The following is a 19383-nucleotide window of genomic DNA, read 5'->3' on the forward strand; positions in this document are numbered from 1 at the left end:
CTCTTCTGCTCTTTTGTGTCTGTCCTGCATCCACACTAGCCCCAGGAACACACTATGCTTGGCAGTTTCAGATTTATACCACTTCCGCTCCTGCTAAATGACACTACCTTCTGCCCCAAATGAGCTGTTCAGGCCCTATCACTCTGTACTTCAATTTCGCTCAGGCCTGCTCACATAATTGTTTTGACTGGACTAGATATATTTTATCTCTATTTGAAACACATCTGTATTATCTCTGCCTAACTAAAGCCAACACAGGCTCATGTAACGATGCTTACTGGAAAGGCTGCTCATCATGGTCCTGTAAGTATTACTGTAATGACCTAGATATGGCCTCCCAGGAAAACAACTCTCTAAGGTCCTGCTCCAAGATAAAAACACTCTGGCTTGGATGCCATAGACAAAGACCACTGAGTCCAACCCTTTTTAGCTTTCACTATAGCCGATCCCTACCTTCAGGTATGGCAAGATGGAGTCAAGGGATCCGTCACTTTATATATGGGCTCTAACGTGCAAGGTCCCCACAGAACCATAAAAATTATCAGGGCCTACACTCCGCTCCCAACAGCTCCCATAGATATGGTGGCTGATATAATAAAGGAGTCTTCTAAACACCTGTCCCAACTAATTAACCCAAACCTCCCTTAATGTGGCTGCAACTCATCAATCTGTCCCTCACCCTACTTTATCAACTACCCAATTCTACTTTATCCTCAGCCCTTTACCAACAATGCTTTATATGTATTCCCCTTTGGGAACCTCCCATTGCAGCTACCCTACTCACTAATGTTTCTGCTTCTATAAACTCCTGTATTCCCAATCCTCAGAAAATCGCCGGTCACCTTCCTCTACATTCTGGAGGACATGATGCAACATGCTCTGTTACCAGCATAATAGAACAACCCAACAAGTTTATGCCATTTAACATTCCCCGTGTCATCAATATAACAGTGACTTCCACAGCTTCCTTCTCTAGCCCACTTAGAGCTTCATTTCTTTATAATTACACCTTACACACTTGTGTCAACACTTCTGCACCCAGTCCATGTGTATTGGTAATCCTTTCCTCCCATCTAACATCATATGACTACTCAGAATTCCTTTTTTAGACCAAATCCCTCTACCTGCAAGAGACAGCAACTCTTCTCCCAGCGTTGGTTGGAATCAGCTTCATAGTCTTCCTGTCCTCAGTAGTGATTACAGCTTTGGGCCACAACTTTATCTCAATCGACTCCAAAGACAACTTTAACAGTTACAAGAGGAGGTCACTAAATCTAAATCCATTAAGACCTCAGCTGATGCCATCTGAGGTCTCCAAAGCCAAATCACCTCTCTAGCAGGTATGGTACTATAGAACAGAGGAGTTTTAGACCTTATAACAGCTAAAAAAGGGGGAAGTTGTATCCTGGGAGAACAATGTTGCTATTATGTTAATCAATACAGCCAGGTGGAAGAAAATGTTAAAACCCTCCAACAAATTGCCACATCTATTAAACAATCTGCCCTAGGGTCCAGAGAACTTCTCTCTCCCTCCCTATGGAGTCCTCTCATCACTTGGTTAATGCCATTCCTAGGACCATTGGTTGCTATTCTCACCTTGGCTTTTATACTACCTCGTCTGTTTAAGTGCTTACAGGAAGTGATAATAAAACAAACTGAAGCCTTCACCACTGGGCTGTCAACCAAATGCTACCACAGGGGTATACTCAGCCCCTCACCCAGGAGGATCACAACTTGAGATGTTGTCACCAACTGGTGGAGAGTGACCCGTCGCCCCATGTCAGCAGGAAGTAGCTCTAGAAGACAGATCATCGTCCCTCCACCCCTCCTGGGCTTTTCAGGCCAATGTAATCCCATACAACACTTGCTTTAGAAAAAACAGAAGGGGGAATGTTAGTGAAACTGGTGCAATCTTACCAGAGGCACCATCTTCAGTCCTGGGCACCATCTTGGGCTCTGGCCCAGTCACCATCTTGTACAATAAGTTTCTGCCTCTCCAAAATCCAGCCTTGATTACTAGAAGTCAGGTGACTTAATAGCCCAACCAAAAGAGTCAACTCCGCTCCTACCCTAATGGGATTCGCTGTTCCCACTTCCTTATCCCTGCAAGGCTATAACAAGACCTGCTTTCCTGCACAGGTCCTCTTTTTTCCACTCTCTCCCTCTAGCTTGTCTGTCTGCACCCGCTCTCTCCCTGTCGGCAATAAATTTCTCCTTTAACTCTGGTGTTTGGTGTGTTTTGTGGTGGCCTTTCAAGGGCAGTGACAGAGAGCTCTATAGTTTAACAAGGCATATGCTGACAAGTGGAGAACGGAAGAATCTTAAATAGGTGGGCAGAGAAACTTCTATAATTCAGCAAACAAGAAAATGTGAATGCTTTGAGTTAGAGCAGCCAGGGTGCCCAGCCTTGCCAATCTAGGAGAAAATTTAAAGGGGAGATTATAGGGAGTCCCTGCAGGGAGTCTGGTAGGTTAAAAACAAAACAAAATAAAACACAGCAGTTTGAAAGAGCCCTGTTTGGATGAGGTCTTTTCAAAATGGTGACTAATGGTGACTAAGGAGGTAAGGAAAATGAGATATGTATCATCTTTAGTAATGAGGGTCGACTGAGACTAGGTGCTGGGCTGTGGTGAACAGATGTGATATCCTTCCCCTCAAACACTTCTTGAGGATTGAGACAGGATTGAGACAAAAGGGAGGGGGTAGTGAACCCTCCGTGGGCATTTCAGGCAAGGCAAAGTCAGGAGGGCCTAGGTGGAGAGAATAACTAGGCCTAAGCCTCTTTTAAGGTACTCCTGCATGAGTGTAGCTTAGAGGCTTTGGCTGAAACACACCTTGAGGTTGTGTACTACGCCTCTTAGTCCGTTCCAGGTCTCAGGCTTTAATGGATACCACCTCTGACGGGGAAAGGAGGCTGAGTCTGGATAGGGGCCAGCACTGTGGTATACTAGGTTGAGCCTCTGCCTGTGGCACTGGCAGCCCACATAGGCACCGGTGAGTGTCCTAGCTGCTCCCCTGGTGATCTAGCTCTCTGCTAATGGCCTGGGAAATCAGAAGATGGCCCAAGAGCTGGGCCCCTGCACCCACATGGGAGACCCAGAAGCAGCTCCTGGCTCCAGACCATTGCAGCCATTTGGGGAGTGAACCAGCAGATGGAAGAACTTTCTTTCTGTCTCTCCCTCTCTCTGTAACTCTTTCCCTCAAATAAATAAATCTTAAAAAAAAAAAAAAATCTGGACAGGCTGAGCAGTTATAGCCTGACTAAATTTTCCCTGCACACTCCAAACTTTGAGATTAATGTCTATCTCTGTCAGAGGGAGGCAAAGTCTCTTGTGCTCCTATAAGAACATCTGGGACAGGAGATCTTTACCTAGTAAAGGTGCTGGGCTCTCTGGTATGATCAAAAAGGAGTAAACATTAGATCATTCCAGACTCGGCTCAAAGGCTGGGTGAAATATCTAACTTTGGTTGGGGTGGGGCAACTCCTGAGACACTCTTTATGGTCACTATATGAGAGGGCTGGCAAAGCTAGAGCAAAGAACAGAAAGTTGCTCTCCGGTGTCCAGAGGAAATGTATAGGCTTTCCTTCCACCGTGAGACCCACCTAGGGCTCCTGGGTGCTAATCTGATGCGTCACTGGATCCTGTCAGAAGAGCCCTGGGCCCCTTCAGTCCCAATGTGGGAGGTCTATCGGAAATGCCTGACCCTGGAGTTCTTGGCCTTCAGGGGCAGTCATATCTCCAAAGATCTCTGCAGACAGAACATGGCCCGGGGGGTGGTGGTCATTTATGATAGTCCTTGGCAAAGTGTCCACTGCCTTTGCAGCGAAGGCACTTGGGAGGTCTCTGGGGTCTCACTGGAGCTGAGACATCATCAGGAGTGCACCCTCCTCTTATCCTTCATCTCTTGGGTCCCCTCCCGATCTCTTATAAAAGACCACAGTGGCCACCTTTGAGAGGTTGTCCAGGGTGCTCTCAGATCCCACTGCAAATCTCTGGAGCTTTTTCCCAATGTCTAGGGATGACTATTAGGAATCTTTTAAAACTGCCTGTCTTTCTACGGAATCAGGATCTAATGGGGGTATATTTCTTTAAAAAGTCTCCCTCAAATGTTCTAAGAAAGTGGGGGAGGGTGGTTGATTTTCCTATGGCCCCTATCAAGGATAGTTTAGCACAGAGAAAGCCTGGACGTAAGGAACCTAAACCCACTCAGGCTAACCTTCTTCATCCTCTAGTTTGTAACCAGGCCAGGTAGCAGTGCAGAAAAAGATCAGGCATTTTTTCTTTAAGCTCTGGGGTCAAAAGAATCTTAAAGTCTAAGGATGCATCCCAAAAGAATGCCTAATGTAGATGGTTTGCTTCCCAGCTAGAATGAGAAGATAAATGCAGAAGCATCCCTCAGTTCTTATCTCTCTTGAGTTTGAGACAATTCTCAAAACTCTCACTGCCTGTGGCATCCAGACATGCACTGAAGCCCACGAGGAAGGGAGGAAGGTGAGGGTGGGATTAGCACTCTTACTCAAGCTCACTCAGCCTACCATGCCTGTGACCCAGGATATGTATTTGTCATATATTTTTCAGCACAGCATACACAGAATGATTAGTTCTCTACTGGAACTGATCATCTTTTTTTATTATTAAAAACTTTTATTTAATAAATATAAATTTCGAAAGTAACTTTTGGATTATAGAGGCTTTTCCTCCCATAACCACCCTCCCACCCGCAAACCATGCCATCTCCCACTCCCTCTCCCATCCCATTCTTCATTAGGATTCATTTTTATTATCTTTATATACAGAAGATCAACTTAGTATATACTAAGTAAAGATTTCAACAGATTGCACCCACACAGACACACAAAGTACTGTTTGAAGACTATTTTTACCATTAATTTGCATAGTGCAACACATTAAGGACAGAGATCCTACATGGGGAGTAAGTGCACAGTGACTCCTGTTGTTGATTTAACAACTGACACTCTTATTTATGATGTCAGTAATCCCCCAAGGCTCTTGTAATGAGCTGCCAAGGCTATGGAAGCCTCTTGAGTTCACAAGCTCTGACCTTATTTAGACAAGGCCATAATCAAAGTGGAAGTTCTCTTCTCCCTTCAGAGAAAGGTACCTCCTTCCTTGATGGCCCATTCTTTCCACTAGGATCTCACTCACAGAGATCTTTCAATTTGGTCATTTTTTTGCCACAGTGTCTTGGCTTTCCATGCCTGAGAAACTCAGAACTGAGCATCTTGTTTGGTCAAATATATACCATCACTTTGCTCTCTTATATGAAGAAACACAGCTGTTCTATGCCTCTTAACCTTGAGTCCTATCCAATGGGTTTGATTTCCATAATGAACCTTCACAATAGCCTTAGCAAAGGTGTTTTGAGCTAGAGTTTGGAGAGAGGGTACCAGTCCTGGCTACCACTTAGGCTGGTGACTAGGCAGGTGAAGGGATAAAGAAACATTGTGGGGGAATAAAAATCCTCCCCAGTTAGCTTCCTCTGAGGTATGGGCTTTAAAGGAGGGACCCAACAGAGGGGACCTAAAAGAGGGAGACCTGAGAAGGAAGGTAGGGGATACCACAGACATGCTAGAGGACCTGTTTCCACAAGTTCAGGTCATGCGGGGATCTATACTCGATGCAAAGTCTAGATGGAAAAGCTGTCTATCTGCAAGAGATAATTAAACCCTGATCCAGAACTAAGGAGATATCTAGGAAATACTAGCTAATGGGACCAGAAAAACTCAGGTTTATAGGAATTAAGGAGATTTAGTGAGGTAAGGAGAGCATTTAGAGCATGACAAGCAGAGAAAGAGACAAAGATCTTGTCAGGGTCAGGGATAAAGAAAAGATTCTTGAGGCAAGGAGCCTGGAGCCCATGGCCTCACTCCAAACTGCACCCAGTCTCACTGACAAATTGATCCCCAAAGAAGGAAGAGGAGAATGCAGTTTTCGGCCCAACACACTAACAGGCTGATGGAGTCTGGTGTCTAGTCAAGGAGCCTTTGAAAAGAACCAGAGTGGCCCTGGCCTGAATTTGGAAGTTACTCCAAGACCTTCTCCCAGGCATACATGATATGCCAATCCCCACGAAAGGAAACTAAGTTGGACAGGGCCAACATTCCCAGAGCTGAGACGAGAAGTAACGAAAGGTGGAGCCTTCAACGTTCATGAGAACTCCAGAAAGGTGGGTAACAAGCACTGGAGTCTGAGGTAAAGCATGGAGTCACTGGGGCACGGAGCCCATGGCCTCACTCCAAACTGTGCCATATCTCAGTGGTGCTGTTTCCTGCAAAGTGCACTTCACAGTCCAGTGCCCATGTGGGCAGGTTGAGGACTGGGGTCCAGCCAAGAAATTTTTGGAAAACACTGGGGTGTGCCCTAGCCAAAATTTTACAGTCATCTTAGGGCCTTTTCCCATCCCTTGCTAAGGGCCATCCACACTAGAGAGGTTAGAACAGTCTCAGCTCCAGGGGATTGTTTCAACCTCATCAGGAAGTCTAACCCTTGAGTCTTAAGTCTGGCAGCTGTGTTAACTGCTTTTAACTGGCTGTCAGGGACCCAGTGTTCTTGAGTGAGAATTACTACGGAGAATGAGGCTCTCCGAGAGACAGAAGCAAGAGCAAGTTGCATTCTCACCCATCCGGCGAGGTGATCCAACACTGGCTAGAGTCAAATTTGAACTGGATCTGAGTCACAGCGCCAAGCAGTTACAAGTAAAATGGTGACCCTCGGTTCCTGCCTCACGTAGAATTTCCATGCGGACAAGACAATGAACAAAGCAAGATTTACTGAAGCCAGAAATCTCCTGCCACAGTAGCCAGTAGGGGGGTTCCAAGAGAGGAAGACCCCAGAAATTGGGGAACACAATTTGGAGAACAATCAAAGGGTGGGGATAAAACCCATCAGAGGCAGGAATTATAATCCTGCATACCCTGCTCATGGTAAAACAAAAAAGCCATCAGAAAGGTAGGATAGGTAACTTTTTTCTATTCTCATTTTAAAACCAGAAATTCAGAAGGTTGGGATGGGCACTTCTGTCTTACTAATGGCAGCATACATCTTGTCTACTCTTAAAGGGACTCTCCTTTTCTCATTCCAACAGGGCCCTGACCTAACTGCCTATTAGTTTATCTATCTCCTCACAATACTTCTGAGGGCCACTCAAATTAATAAGACCTATTATATAACCAAAAACCATCTCTGACCTGACTAGACAGGGTCTTTTTTGTTTGTTTGTTTTGAAAGATTTATTTATTCTTATTTGAAAGTCAGAGTTATAGAGACAGAGGAAAAGTGTGTGAGAGAGAGAATCTTCCATCTGCTGGTTCACTCCCCAAATGGCCACATCAGCCAGGATTGGGTCTAAGCTAGGCAGAAGCCAGGAGTCAGAAGCTTCATGGAGATCTCATACATGGGTTCAGGGGCCCAGGGACTTGGGCCATCTTTCACCGTTTTCCCGGATGCATTAGCAAAAAGCTGAATCAGAAGTGGAGCAGCTGGACTCAAACTGGTGTCCTTATGGGATGGTGGAGTTGCAGGTGGTGGCTAAGCCTGCTACACCACAACATCAGCTCCAACAGAGTCTTACAGGGGAACTGGGCTATAGTGTTTATAGGTCAGAGCCAATTCCCAATCACAACTAGTATGAAGTAGCTTAAACTATATATCCACACTTGACATGGGTCATGATGGCATTTTTATATATTCATCTCTTTATATGAGTAAAAGGAATAAAGTACAAGGGAGAATAACCTTAGGAATCAAAATGGTACTGCTCCCAAATAATTCTCTCTCATGAATAATGCTGCTCTAGTTATATTTTTAAAAATCTGCATTTATATACATTCAAAATAAACCATCTATAATGAATGTAGATAAGACAAATGTATATTTATTGTGTGGCTACCTTTGATACCCCAGTAAAGACAGAGAAATAGGGAAATACTTGTACAATTCAAAATCTTTATGTTACTATTTACATATGTGTAATCATAATTTTGTCGAAGATTCAGACTAATTCTTACCTTCATGAAGGTAAGAAATAATTATCTTATTCATCATTCTGTCACCAGCATCTAGTAACAGGGCCTGGCATAAATTAGGTTTTCTAAAATTTTTAAATGAATGAATAAAAAGGTAAAAGATGAAAAACAAATGACTGTCCTGCAAAGATCATTAATAAATTCAGTAGTTATACTTCACTAAGTGTGGGTTCACCATTCTAAGGACTATAACATTATTATCTTTACTTCACAGACGAGGAAACCAAAGCAGATGCATAAAGTGTCTAGTTCAAGGTCACATTGCAAGGTATATACCAATGATTCAAATTCAGATACTCTGATTTCAGAGCCTATGCTTTCATCCACTGTGATACAATTATATGAAATGCCACCTTGAAAACGTACATTTAAAAAATACTTCTAAATACTGAAATGACTATTAAAAGAATTGAAATGTTTTGAGTAGTTGGAGAAAAGAAGTTGAAAAGATCTAAGACAAGCATGAAAAAATTTGCGAAACTGTAGGACAATAGACTTAAAATATTCATCTTCCAAATGTAAAAGCTATTCTAACAATTTAAATTGTTAACTTTAATATTTAAGTTCAGGAAATAAGGTTGAATTCCAGAAGTCTAGACACTGAATCTTCAATGGTACTTTACCTAAGAAATTTTCTGAGAGCATCAATTCATAGCTGAATTTTCTTGTTGAGAATTTCTAACAGTCCAAGTTTTTTCATGTGCAGGGCTTACCTTTTCTTTTTGCTTATGATCATATCCATGGTTTGGAGCAGTCGTCGCTCCAGGGCTAGAATATCTGTGTCAGTCACATTCCTACAAGAAGTATAAACTGTTAATGCTTTGAGATTCCATCCTTGGGTATAATACAAAGCATCTGAAAAAACATATACACTTCACTTGTTCCCTGGTAATTTAAGGACCTGTCTTTTTCTAGAAAATATTAAAGTTATTATACTAAACTAGAACAATTTTGTTGCTAAAATTTTTGTAAGATCTCAGGGCAGTGGCAAGTATATAGCTCTCTTACAGTCTTTCTTAGCCTTGATTTAGTAACATTTAGGATATATGTTAAAGCACTCTTCTTTTTAAATAAGATTTATTTATTTACTTGAAAGTCAGAGTTACAGAGAGAGAGAAGGAGAGACAGAGAAAGAGAGAGAGAGGTCTTCCATCTGCTGGTTCACTCTCCAGGTGGCTGCAACAGCCAGAGCTGCACCGATCCAAAGCCAGGAGCTTCTTCCAGGTCTCCCATGCAGGTGCAGGGGCCCAAGGGTTTGGGCCATCTTCTACTGCTTTCCCAGGCCACAGCAGAGAGCTGGATTGGAAGTGGAGCAGCTGGGACTCGAACTGGTGCGCATACGGGATGTTGGCACTGCAGGCAGCAGCTTTACCCGCTATACCAAAGTGCCGGCCCTAGCACTTTTTTAAAAAAAGATTTCTTTCTTTCTTTCCTTGTTTCTTTCTTTCATTCCTTCCTTCCCCTCTCTCCCTTCCTTCCTTCCTTGTGGTGGCTTTACCTGCTACGCCATCACACCAGTATTCTTTCATTCTGCTTCTACAAGGAACAGATTTACTGAAGTTGGGAGTAATACATAATGCCATCCACTAAAAATGTGCCTTGAAAAAGTATGCTTGTGGTGTTGCCATTTCAATGAGGACTGGCATTTAGCCTGACCATTAAGATGCCTAAATTCCATATTGGAGTATCTGGGTTCAACACCTGTTGCCAGCTCCTAACCCCAGCCTTCTTGCTAATGCAAATCCTACAAAGCAGCAATAAAGGCTCAAGTAATTGGGTTCCTGCCACCCACTGGGAGACTTGGACTGAGTTTCTGTTTCCCAGTTTTGGTCAGGCCCATTCCTGGCACTTGCACGCATTTTGGGGAGTAGACCAGTAGATGGAAGATCTCTCTTAGAAAAAAAAGTAGGACAAATAACAAGGAGAAGTAATGGAAGTGACAAATAGATAAGACATTTATAGAGATTCCTAGGTGAACAGCCATAGGGACAGAGAAGAAACAAATATGTAAGTAAATATTAAAGATGTGTGTGTGATATGACATACATATAGTCAAGAGTGAGGAAAAGGAACAAAGTGTTCATTACCTGAGGAAGTAGGACATGTAAGTATACGGGCAGTTGACAGCACCAAATCCAGACAGCAGAGCCATGAGAGTCACTCCGATCACACCAACCCGGCTGATGAGCTGTTCTATGGATAAGATCCCTAAAAACATCAAAGAACATTAATGCCAGGTAATACAGATAAAACGGCTCTCATCCGTACAGCAAAGGGAAAGACTGAAAACATCAACCATTACATATACCTTAACTTAGCCAAATTTTAGTTATTAATTTGGAATCTATAAGTCTATAAAACTCTACTGATTATCTTCCTATCCCATAGGACTTGTGTCATCTCTTTTATTGGGTGATGATAATAGTTAAAAAAAAACTGTAAATAAAAAATAAAATATTTTTATTAAAAGTTTTGGTAAATAAAGTGAGGAAATTAAATGTTTTAGGAAGGCATCAATAGCAGATAGCACTATGCTAGTTACCTTTGATACATGTATTTCCCTGTTGCCATACTTTTAAGATTATATCTTATCCCTTTTTTCATTCAATAAACACATTATACATATAATAAACAGGCTGAATTTACAGATGAATGAACAATTCAAAGAAAAATAGTTTCAGATTATCAGTTGTATTCTACTTTTCAATTGCTATCATTTGAGAATGCTAAAAATTAACTGAAGAGTCAAAATAAATGCTCCTGGGTGATATATTTGGAATGAGAAAGGATTGCTGAAGAATAACTCAGGAAGTTTGGTACCACGGAAAAAAATTAATTTTAGTTTGTTTTCACTTCCTATTACCAGGACAGAATTCACTTCAGCCATTCACTCCCAAGGTCCAAATGCATTCAGCTGCGGTTAGTGAATTCTGTCAGCTTTGAAATGAAAATTCCAATGTTCCATTTCTGATCACTGCCCTCTGCTTCTAGTCTTCAAGGTCTCTTGTTCTTTTATTTCCACTACACGCATTGTAGAGTTCAGTGCCCTCTCTGGCCTGTAGTCTTTTGCTTCCTCCCCTCCTTCACCTAGCTTGGGCCCTAAGCTTACTTGCTTCAACCTCTCTCAGCAGGACCCTCAATCCCCTACTCTCCTCTTGCTGAGGCACTGATCCTACAAACCCCTAACCCTTTGCCCATGCCCAAGTTATCTAAAATTGCTAGAACACATTCTGATATTGGTGCATCACAGATTTATGGTCTACAGTATCAACAGAGCTCACCCAACACTGAATAAACCTTACCTGGTTCCTGGCAGCCATCTCTCTCTATTCTCCTCAGCACCTACTCTTAAATTCATTTAATCCACCTTTATCCATCTCCTTAGCCAATGCCCTTACTAAGAAAGACATAGGGGCCGACACTGTGGTGTAGTGGGTAAAGCCACTGCCTGCAGTGCTGGCATCCCATATGGCGCTGGTTCGAATCCCAGCTGCTCCACTACTGATCCAGCTCTCTGCTATGGCCTGGGAAAGCAGTAGAAACTGGCCCAAGTCCTTAGGCCCCTGCACCTGTGTGGAAGACTGGGAAGAAGCACTTAGCTCCTGGCTTTAGACTGTTACAGCTTGGGCCGTTGCAGCCATCTGGGAAGTGAACCAGCAGATGGAAGACCTTGTTCTCTCTCTCTGTAACTCTTTCAAATAAATAAATATTCTTTTAAAAAAAGGCAGACACGGGCCAGCGCCGCGGCTCACTAGGCTAATCCTCCGCCTTGCGGCGCCGGCACACCGGGTTCTAGTCCCGGTCGGGGCGTCGGATTCTGTCCCGGTTGCCCCTCTTCCAGGCCAGCCCTCTGCTGTGGCCCGGGAGTGCAGTGGAGGATGGCCCAGGTGCTTGGGCCCTGCACCCCATGGGAGACCAGGAAAAGCACCTGGCTCCTGGCTCCTGCCATCGGATCAGCGCGGTGCGCCGGCCGCAGCGGCCATTGGAGGGTGAACCAACGGCAAAGGAAGACCTTTCTCTCTGTCTCTCTCACTGTCCACTCTGCCTGTCAAAAAAAAAAAAAAAAAAAAAAAGGCAGCCACAAACTATCTTCACTCTAGTATAAATATATACATCTGCAATCATCCTCCTAATTTTTTTTTTTTTAAGATTTATTTATTGGGGCCGGCGCTGTGGCTCAACGTATTAAAACCCTGGCCTGAAGTGCCAGTATCCCATATGGGCAGCTAGTCCCAGCTGCTCCTCTTCCGATTCAGCTCTCTGGTATGGCTTGGGAATGCAGTAGAAGATGGCTCAAATCCTTGGGCCCGTGCACCCATGTGGGAGACCCAGAAGCTCCTGGCTCTTGGTTTCTGATCAGCTCAGCTCCAGCTGTGTGGCCATCTGGGGAGTGAACCAGAGGATGGAAGACCTCTCTGTCTCTACCTCTCTCTGTTACTCTTTCATATAAATAAAATAAATATTTATGAAAAAAGATTTATTTGAAAGACAGAGTTACAGAGGGAGAGGAGAGGCAGAGAGAGAGAGGTCTTCCACCTGCTGGTTCACTCCCCAATTGGTTGCAAATGGCCAGAGCTGTGCTGATCCGAAGCCAGGAGCCAGGAGCTTCTTCCAGGCCTCCCATGTGGGTGCAGGGGCTGACCAAGCATTTGGGCCATCTTCTACTACTTTCCCAGGCCATAGCGGAGAGCTGGATTAGAAGTGGAGCAGCCAAGACATGAACGGAAGCCCATATGGGATGCTGGCACTGCAGGTGGCGGCTTTACCGACTATACCATAGAGCCGGCCCCCGTCCTCCCAATTTGTCTCCTTCAGAAAAAGATGGTGTCCAAAGTTAGGACTTGTCTATTTGTGCTGTGGGTCCTATTCAATTCCCTCTACCTTCTCCAGACTGTTGTTCCATCATTTGCCTCTCTCTCCTGTTTTCAATCTTTTTTGCTAGTTCTTTCCCTTCAGCTTTAAATCTCTTTCCCAAAGAAAAAGTCTGCTCTTGGTTTTGAATTTACCTTTGGTTATCAATCTCTATCTACTTCCCCATTAATAGTCAAGCTTCTTGAAAGAAGCCGCCCACCCACGTGGGAGACCCAGAAGAAGATCCTGGCTTTGGATCGGCACAGCTCCAGCCGTGGCGGCCAGTTGGGGAGTGAACCTACAGATGGAAGGCCTCTTTCTCTCTGCCTCTTCTCTATGTAACTCTTTCAAATAAATAAATAAATCCTTAAAAAAAAAAAAAAAAAGGAAACCTACACTTACTGTCACCTCTTCCTCACCTCCAGTTTATCCCTCAATTGGTTGCAATCCAGCTTTCCTTTCATCCTTTGACACTGGATGAAATTGCTCTAATTGTAATGGTAATATAATAGGTAACATTCATCAAGCATCTACTATGTTACAGGCACCATTCTAAGCATTTTATTTGTACTAACTCATCTAATCCTCATACCACCACAATGAGACAGCCATTATTGAAAACTGAATTGTACAGATGAGGAAACAGACAGGTTAAATAATTTAAATCAAGGAAACACAACTGATAAGTGGAAGAGTCAGAGTTCAAGTCCAGCATAGCTCCACAGTGCCCTTAACTATTACTGCACTAGGGTTATCAATTTTATCCTGGTTACAAAATTCAACGACATTTTCCAATCATCATTTTTTAAAAATTATTTATTTATTTGAAAGGAAGAGAGAGAGAGAGAAAGAGAGGGAGGGAGGGGGAGAGGGAGAGGGAGAGGGAGGGGGAGGGGGAGGGGGAGGGGGAGGGGGAGGGGGAGGGGGAGGGGGAGAGGGAGAGGGAGAGGGAGGGGGAGGGGGAGAGGGAGAGGGAGAGGGAGAGGGAGAGGGAGAGGGAGAGGGAGGGACAGATAGAAAGACCTATCTGTTGTTTCACTCCTCAAATGGACACAACAGTTGGGACTAGCCAGATTGAAGCCAGGAGCCTAGTACTCCATCTGGGTCTCATGCAAGTGGGTGGCAGGAGCCCAAGTAATTGGCTATCTTCTGCTGCTTTCCCAGGTGCATTAGCAGGGAGCTGGATTAGAGACAGAACAGCTGGGACTTGAACTGGTGCTCATATAGGATGCTGACATTGCAGGTGGCAGCTTAACCTGCTGTGCCACAACGCTGGACCCTCCAGTCATTATTTCATTGGTTCTTTCATGACACTGAATTTTTCCTGTTTGAAAACACTTTCCCTTCTTGGCATCCACATTACCATTTTTCCTTTAATTTCTCTTGTTACTTTTTCTTGGTATCTTCTTGCACTCCACAGGCAAGAATTGTCTCTTTTATTTCAGTTTGTATATTGTCCCTTGGGCAATTACACCCATTCCCCCAGTGTCATCTAGTAGCATCTGGTTGATAATTTTTCAGATTCCTGGAGTCACATCCCCAAGGGTTGATGCATCCATACCTTTTTCCTAAGCACTTGCCTTGTGTATCCAATTGCTTGTTGAATTTCACCTGGATGTGCACAGGCAACTCAAATTCAACAAATCCCAAACTGAAATTATCTTCCTTCTCAACTTGTTCCTTCCTCTGCATTACCTATCTTAGAAAATGGCATCATAAACTATCTGGACATCAAAGTAAAAAAACAAAAACTCTAGAACTATTCTCCATCGTAACCTCCCTCCCCTTGAATATACGAAGGTCTTTCTACCTCAGGGCTTTGTGTGCAGTCTTCTTGTGCCGTCTTGCTGTGTTTTTGGTCTATCCTTAAATTTCAGGTTTTTAAAAGTGAGATTTATAACTCCCTCACAAAGGTTCTAATTCTAATCACCTGCACTAAATCTGATATCCTTCTTGTGCAGCATTCTCTATTACAACAACCTGTTCACTTCTTGACAACAATGATTATTAATGGCAATTACTTAGAATATTTACCTCTTTATTGCTTAGTCTCACTCAAAACAGTTATTTTTTTTCTTTTAAGATTTATTATTTATTTGAAAGGCAGAGTCACAGAGACAGACAGAGATCTTCCTTCTGCCGGTTCACTCCCCAAATGGCTGCCAACAGCTAGGACTGAGTCAGGCTGAAGCCAGGAGCCTCCTCTGGGTCCCCAGTGTGGATGCAGGGACCCAAGCACTTGGGCCACCCTCCGCTGCCTTCTCAGGTACATCAGCACAGAGCTGGATCAGAAGCAGTGCCAACATGGGAAGCTGGTGCCGCAGCCTGGGCCTTAACCTGCTGAGCCACAGCGCAGGGCCCCACAACAAAGTTTCAGGAGTGTAGAAACCAAGTTTATCTTATTTTTGGTCTGTCTCTAGCAACTAAAGATACTCAGTAAATACTTGCAGAATGCTAAGTGAATGAATAAATCCTCATCCGGATTATGTTGATTCTACTTTCCATGTATCTCTTGAAAACAAAACAGATTAATGAGAGAGGTTTTCAAAAAGCTCATAGAAAATGCATACTATGAAAAAATTGTGTATGGATTACAAATTTTTGCACCAAAATAATCTTATCTTTAACCCAATTTTCCATAAACTCTTTGAAATGCCCATTGTACAGGTTTCTGAAAACAAAAAAAGCACAGAAAAAAAACCCAAACCCCTTTATTTTCATTCCCTTTAACCTGGTGCCCTTTCATTAAATGACTTTCTTCAAGAAAGTATCTGCCTAATCCAAGCATTTCTATGAAGAAAGAGTTGGTCACTTCCAAGCTTGTTTACCAGTTGATAAATGGTAAGCCAGATGAACAGGCAACTCGCAGGCCAGCTCCCCATTGCCACTGCTCACACAGGCTCCATCTAGCCCCTTTGATGTCTTTTCTTAAGGCTCTCTTACTCCTGCCCACCAGAGAATGTCTTCCAGCCTCCTGAGACTCAAGCATTGCAGGAATATTTTAATAATTTTTTTTCAGTACAGGTAAGGATGAGGTCTTACAGTTTTTGAGGTCTTCACAGATATTAATAAACCATATAAGTTACTGGGAAAGTCCTGGCCAAGAAGGCAGTCTAAATCGGGCTACTTCTCAGTTACTGCCTAAACTTTCCTCCTTCTCATTTCTCTGAGAGGGCTAATTAAATTAAGACATCTCAACATTCAGGCATAAAACTCAAATGCCTATTTATTGAAGCATGAAGAAAAGACTAAAATTGAAAATATCTCCCTAGCTTTTCTAGTTCAAAGTTCTTTTAAAAATACCTGTATAGGGCCGGTGCCACGGCTCAATAGGCTAATCCTCCGCCTGCAGTGCCGGCACACCGGGGTTCTAGTCCCAGTCGGGGCGCCAGATTCTGTCCCGGTTTTCCCTCTTCCAGGCCAGCTCTCTGCTGTGGCCTGGGAGGGCAGTGGAGGATGGTCTAAGTGCTTGGGCCCTGCACCCGCATGGGAGACCAGGAGAAGCACCTGGCTCCTGGCTTTGGATCAGCGTGGTGCGCTGGCCGCAGCGGCCATTGGAGAGTGAACCAACGGTAAAGGAAGACCAATATCTGTATACATTTGGAAAAAAAAGATGGATGAAAGATACAATAGACGTCTTCACATTCCCTCTGGCTTGGCCTGGCTGCATAGAGATTAGGGCTCTGCCCAACTTCTTGCAATAAATGAATTTATTCTTCAGAGAAAAGACACTGACTTTTGGAAAGCTTTTCTTAATACACTAATTGTAAAGGTTTTAATGTCAACTCTTTTCCCAAAATACATATATACTACCTAAAGAGAACTTTTATCATCACATAAGTAGTGGTCACAGACTCCTTTGGGAATCTGATAAAAACTTGAGGGGCTGGCGCTGTGGCATAGAAGGTAAAGCCGCCACCTTGCAGTGCCGGCATCCCATGTGGGTGTCAGTTCGAGTCCCAGTTGCTCTACTTCTGATCCAGCTCTCTGCTATGGCCTGGGAAGGTGGTAGAGGATGGCCCAAGTCCTTGGGCCCCTGCACTTGCATGGGAGACCTGGGGGGGAGGCTCTTAGCTCCTGGCTTCAGATCAGCCCAGCTCTGGCCATTGTGGCCAAGTGGGGAGTGAACCAGCAGATGGAAGACCCCACCCCTCCGCCTTTCCTTCTCTGTGTAACTTTCAAATAAATAAAATAAATCTTAAAAAAAAAAAAAAAAAAAACTTGTTGAAAACTCACCTCCAAATACACATACAAATATACTCCCATAATTCTGTGTACAATACCAGGAGATTGAAGTTAAGAACCCCTTTCTCTGTCCCTTAAACTCTTGAAGTTTATTCACTAAACTAAGGTCCAAAACTCCATACTCTGGAATGATGGAAGTCTGTCCCCAAACCAGCATTTGGTATCTCTTAGGGTCAAAGAGAGAATTTGGTTTCAAAATCAGAAATTTTATTGATAAATAACTTGGCTATATTTCCAACAGTCAGAAGTTTTAAACATTAATTCTTTTTGTTCAAAATAGAAAATCAAGGGTCTGGCGCTGTGGTGTATCAGGTAAAGCTGCTGCCAGCAGTGCTGGTATTCCCTATGGGCACCCATTCAAGTCCCAGCTGCTCATCTCCCGATCCAGTTCTTTGCTATGGCCTGGGAAAGCAGCAGAGGATGGCCCAAGTGTTTGGGCCCCTACATACAAGTGGGAGACCCAGAAGAAGTTCCTGGATCCTGGCTTCAGATCAACCCAGTTCTGGGTGCTTCAGCCATTTGGGGAGTGAACCAGTGGATGGAAGACCTTTCTCTTTGTCTCTCCCTCTCTGTCTGTAACTCTACCTCTCAAATAAATAAATCTTAAAAGAAAGAAAATCAAATTCTGTGCCTACTCTCCCCTACTTCCAATGTACACTCACCATGTTTTGGGCTGAGAATGGGAAATGGATCTCCTAGTTTCCAGAAGAAATACATAAAGGTCAACCATAGGAGACAGGAAAAAAGTAGTCGCTGTTTATGCACTGCAATAGAGGAGACAAGACTGTTAGGGAAAATAAATACATGGTAAAGACCTTTTTCTACTTAAAAATATGAATGCATGCTAATTAACATTTAACTGGCTAGTTTATCTGGCAAGTGAGTGATGGAACAATACAGTTTTCAGTGAAAGCATTCTTAACACACCATAAGAGAAACTTGGTTGAAATTAAGATGTATATGGAGTTAATAGAAATATTATAGTGGAAATAAATAAATTGTGGTAGGAAAAATAATCAAATCATTAATTCTACATTTATTTTGTGACCTTTCTAAAATGTTGTAAGGTAGTTCCTGATAGCAGTAACCACTGAGAATACCATAGAAATGAAGGCCTTCATAATCTCAATCCCCAAGAATAATCATCTCCATTTACGTGCTGAGAGAGAGGCTATAATACTCACATAGTCGGATGTTGCTCACGATAAAATAGCCAATGTAAAAAGGCACCATGAAAACCAGGATCAGCAGAATTACACACAGGTTCATTTTCCAGTGAAAATAACGGGAGCTGAAATCAATGTTAAAGAGTATCACTGGAAGTGGGAACAGAAAACCAACTTTCATCCTCTTTAGTCTTCCAAAGGACTCTTACTCTATGAATTCAATTGTGCATTAGCACAATACTATTAGCATCTACTCACTTGTAAAGATTTCTGAAAAGTTATATATAACAATTTTAACCTAAGAATTTCACTAATTAAAAGAAAGTAAGAATTATTAATGCTTTAGCTATATTAATGCTTTAGCTATATTCTTAGGCAATGTGTACCCTAACATTTATCAACATATTTTTTATTGGCAGAATGGATTGGTTACACTTACCATTAGGGATCTTATTCTAATATAAGAAATAAAGGAAACTAAATGTTAACAGTAAAATATGCTATAAAGACTCAAATATAATTAAGCATTTGATTTGCATGACCACTTTTATTAGTTTATAAAATTTGTTTTATTAAAATTTTTAGCATTGCTTTTTATGCATTTTGCAGATATAATTCCTCCATTTAAAGTGTACAATTCAATAGTTATTAATATATTCACAGCATTGTACAACCATTACCACAATTTTAGAACATTTTCATTACTCATAAAGAAACTTCTGAGGTCAGTGCTGTGGTATGGCGAGTAAAGCTACCACCTGTGATGCCGGCATCCCATATGGGTATTAGTTCAAGACCTGGCTGCTCCACTTCCTGTGCAGCTCCCAGCTAATGTACCTGGGAAAGCAGCAGCAGATGACACAGTGCTTAGGCCCCTGCACCCATGTGGGAGATCCAGAAGAAGATCCTGATTCCTGGTTTCAGCCTGACCTTACCCCAGCCATTGTGGCCATTTGAGGAGTGGACCAGTGGATGGAAGGTCTCTCTCTTTGTAGGTCTCTTCTTTACTCTGTGTAACTCTGACTTTCAAATAAATAAATCTTTTTTTCTTTTAATTAATTATTTATTGAGAGA

The 19383-nt window shown here is 42.9% G+C and overlaps 1 protein-coding gene across 25 annotated transcripts in view; it reads right to left on the reverse strand.

The window, feature by feature from the left end:
• The window catches only part of LOC100358013 (Golgi pH regulator), a 67285-nt gene that overhangs the window by 33917 nt on the left and 13985 nt on the right, over positions 1–19383 (reverse strand). For all 25 annotated transcript variants that reach the window (XR_016210678.1, XR_016210677.1, XR_016210675.1 and 22 more), the window contains 4 exons: positions 18328–18434; positions 17806–17907; positions 10135–10255; positions 8761–8841 (listed from right to left, as the gene is read on the reverse strand). Coding sequence is in view for 14 of the 25 variants with exons in the window: in XM_089300054.1 (XP_089156180.1) it covers positions 8761–8841; positions 10135–10255; positions 17806–17907; positions 18328–18434 (411 nt within the window). In the remaining 11 variants the exon portion in view is untranslated. The remainder of the gene's footprint in view (positions 1–8760; positions 8842–10134; positions 10256–17805; positions 17908–18327; positions 18435–19383) is intronic.

This window comes from Oryctolagus cuniculus, chromosome 7 (genome assembly GCF_051225735.1).
Source record: "Oryctolagus cuniculus isolate XC-2025 breed Fujian yellow rabbit chromosome 7, ASM5122573v1, whole genome shotgun sequence".
Taxonomy (NCBI): Eukaryota; Metazoa; Chordata; class Mammalia; order Lagomorpha; family Leporidae; genus Oryctolagus; species Oryctolagus cuniculus.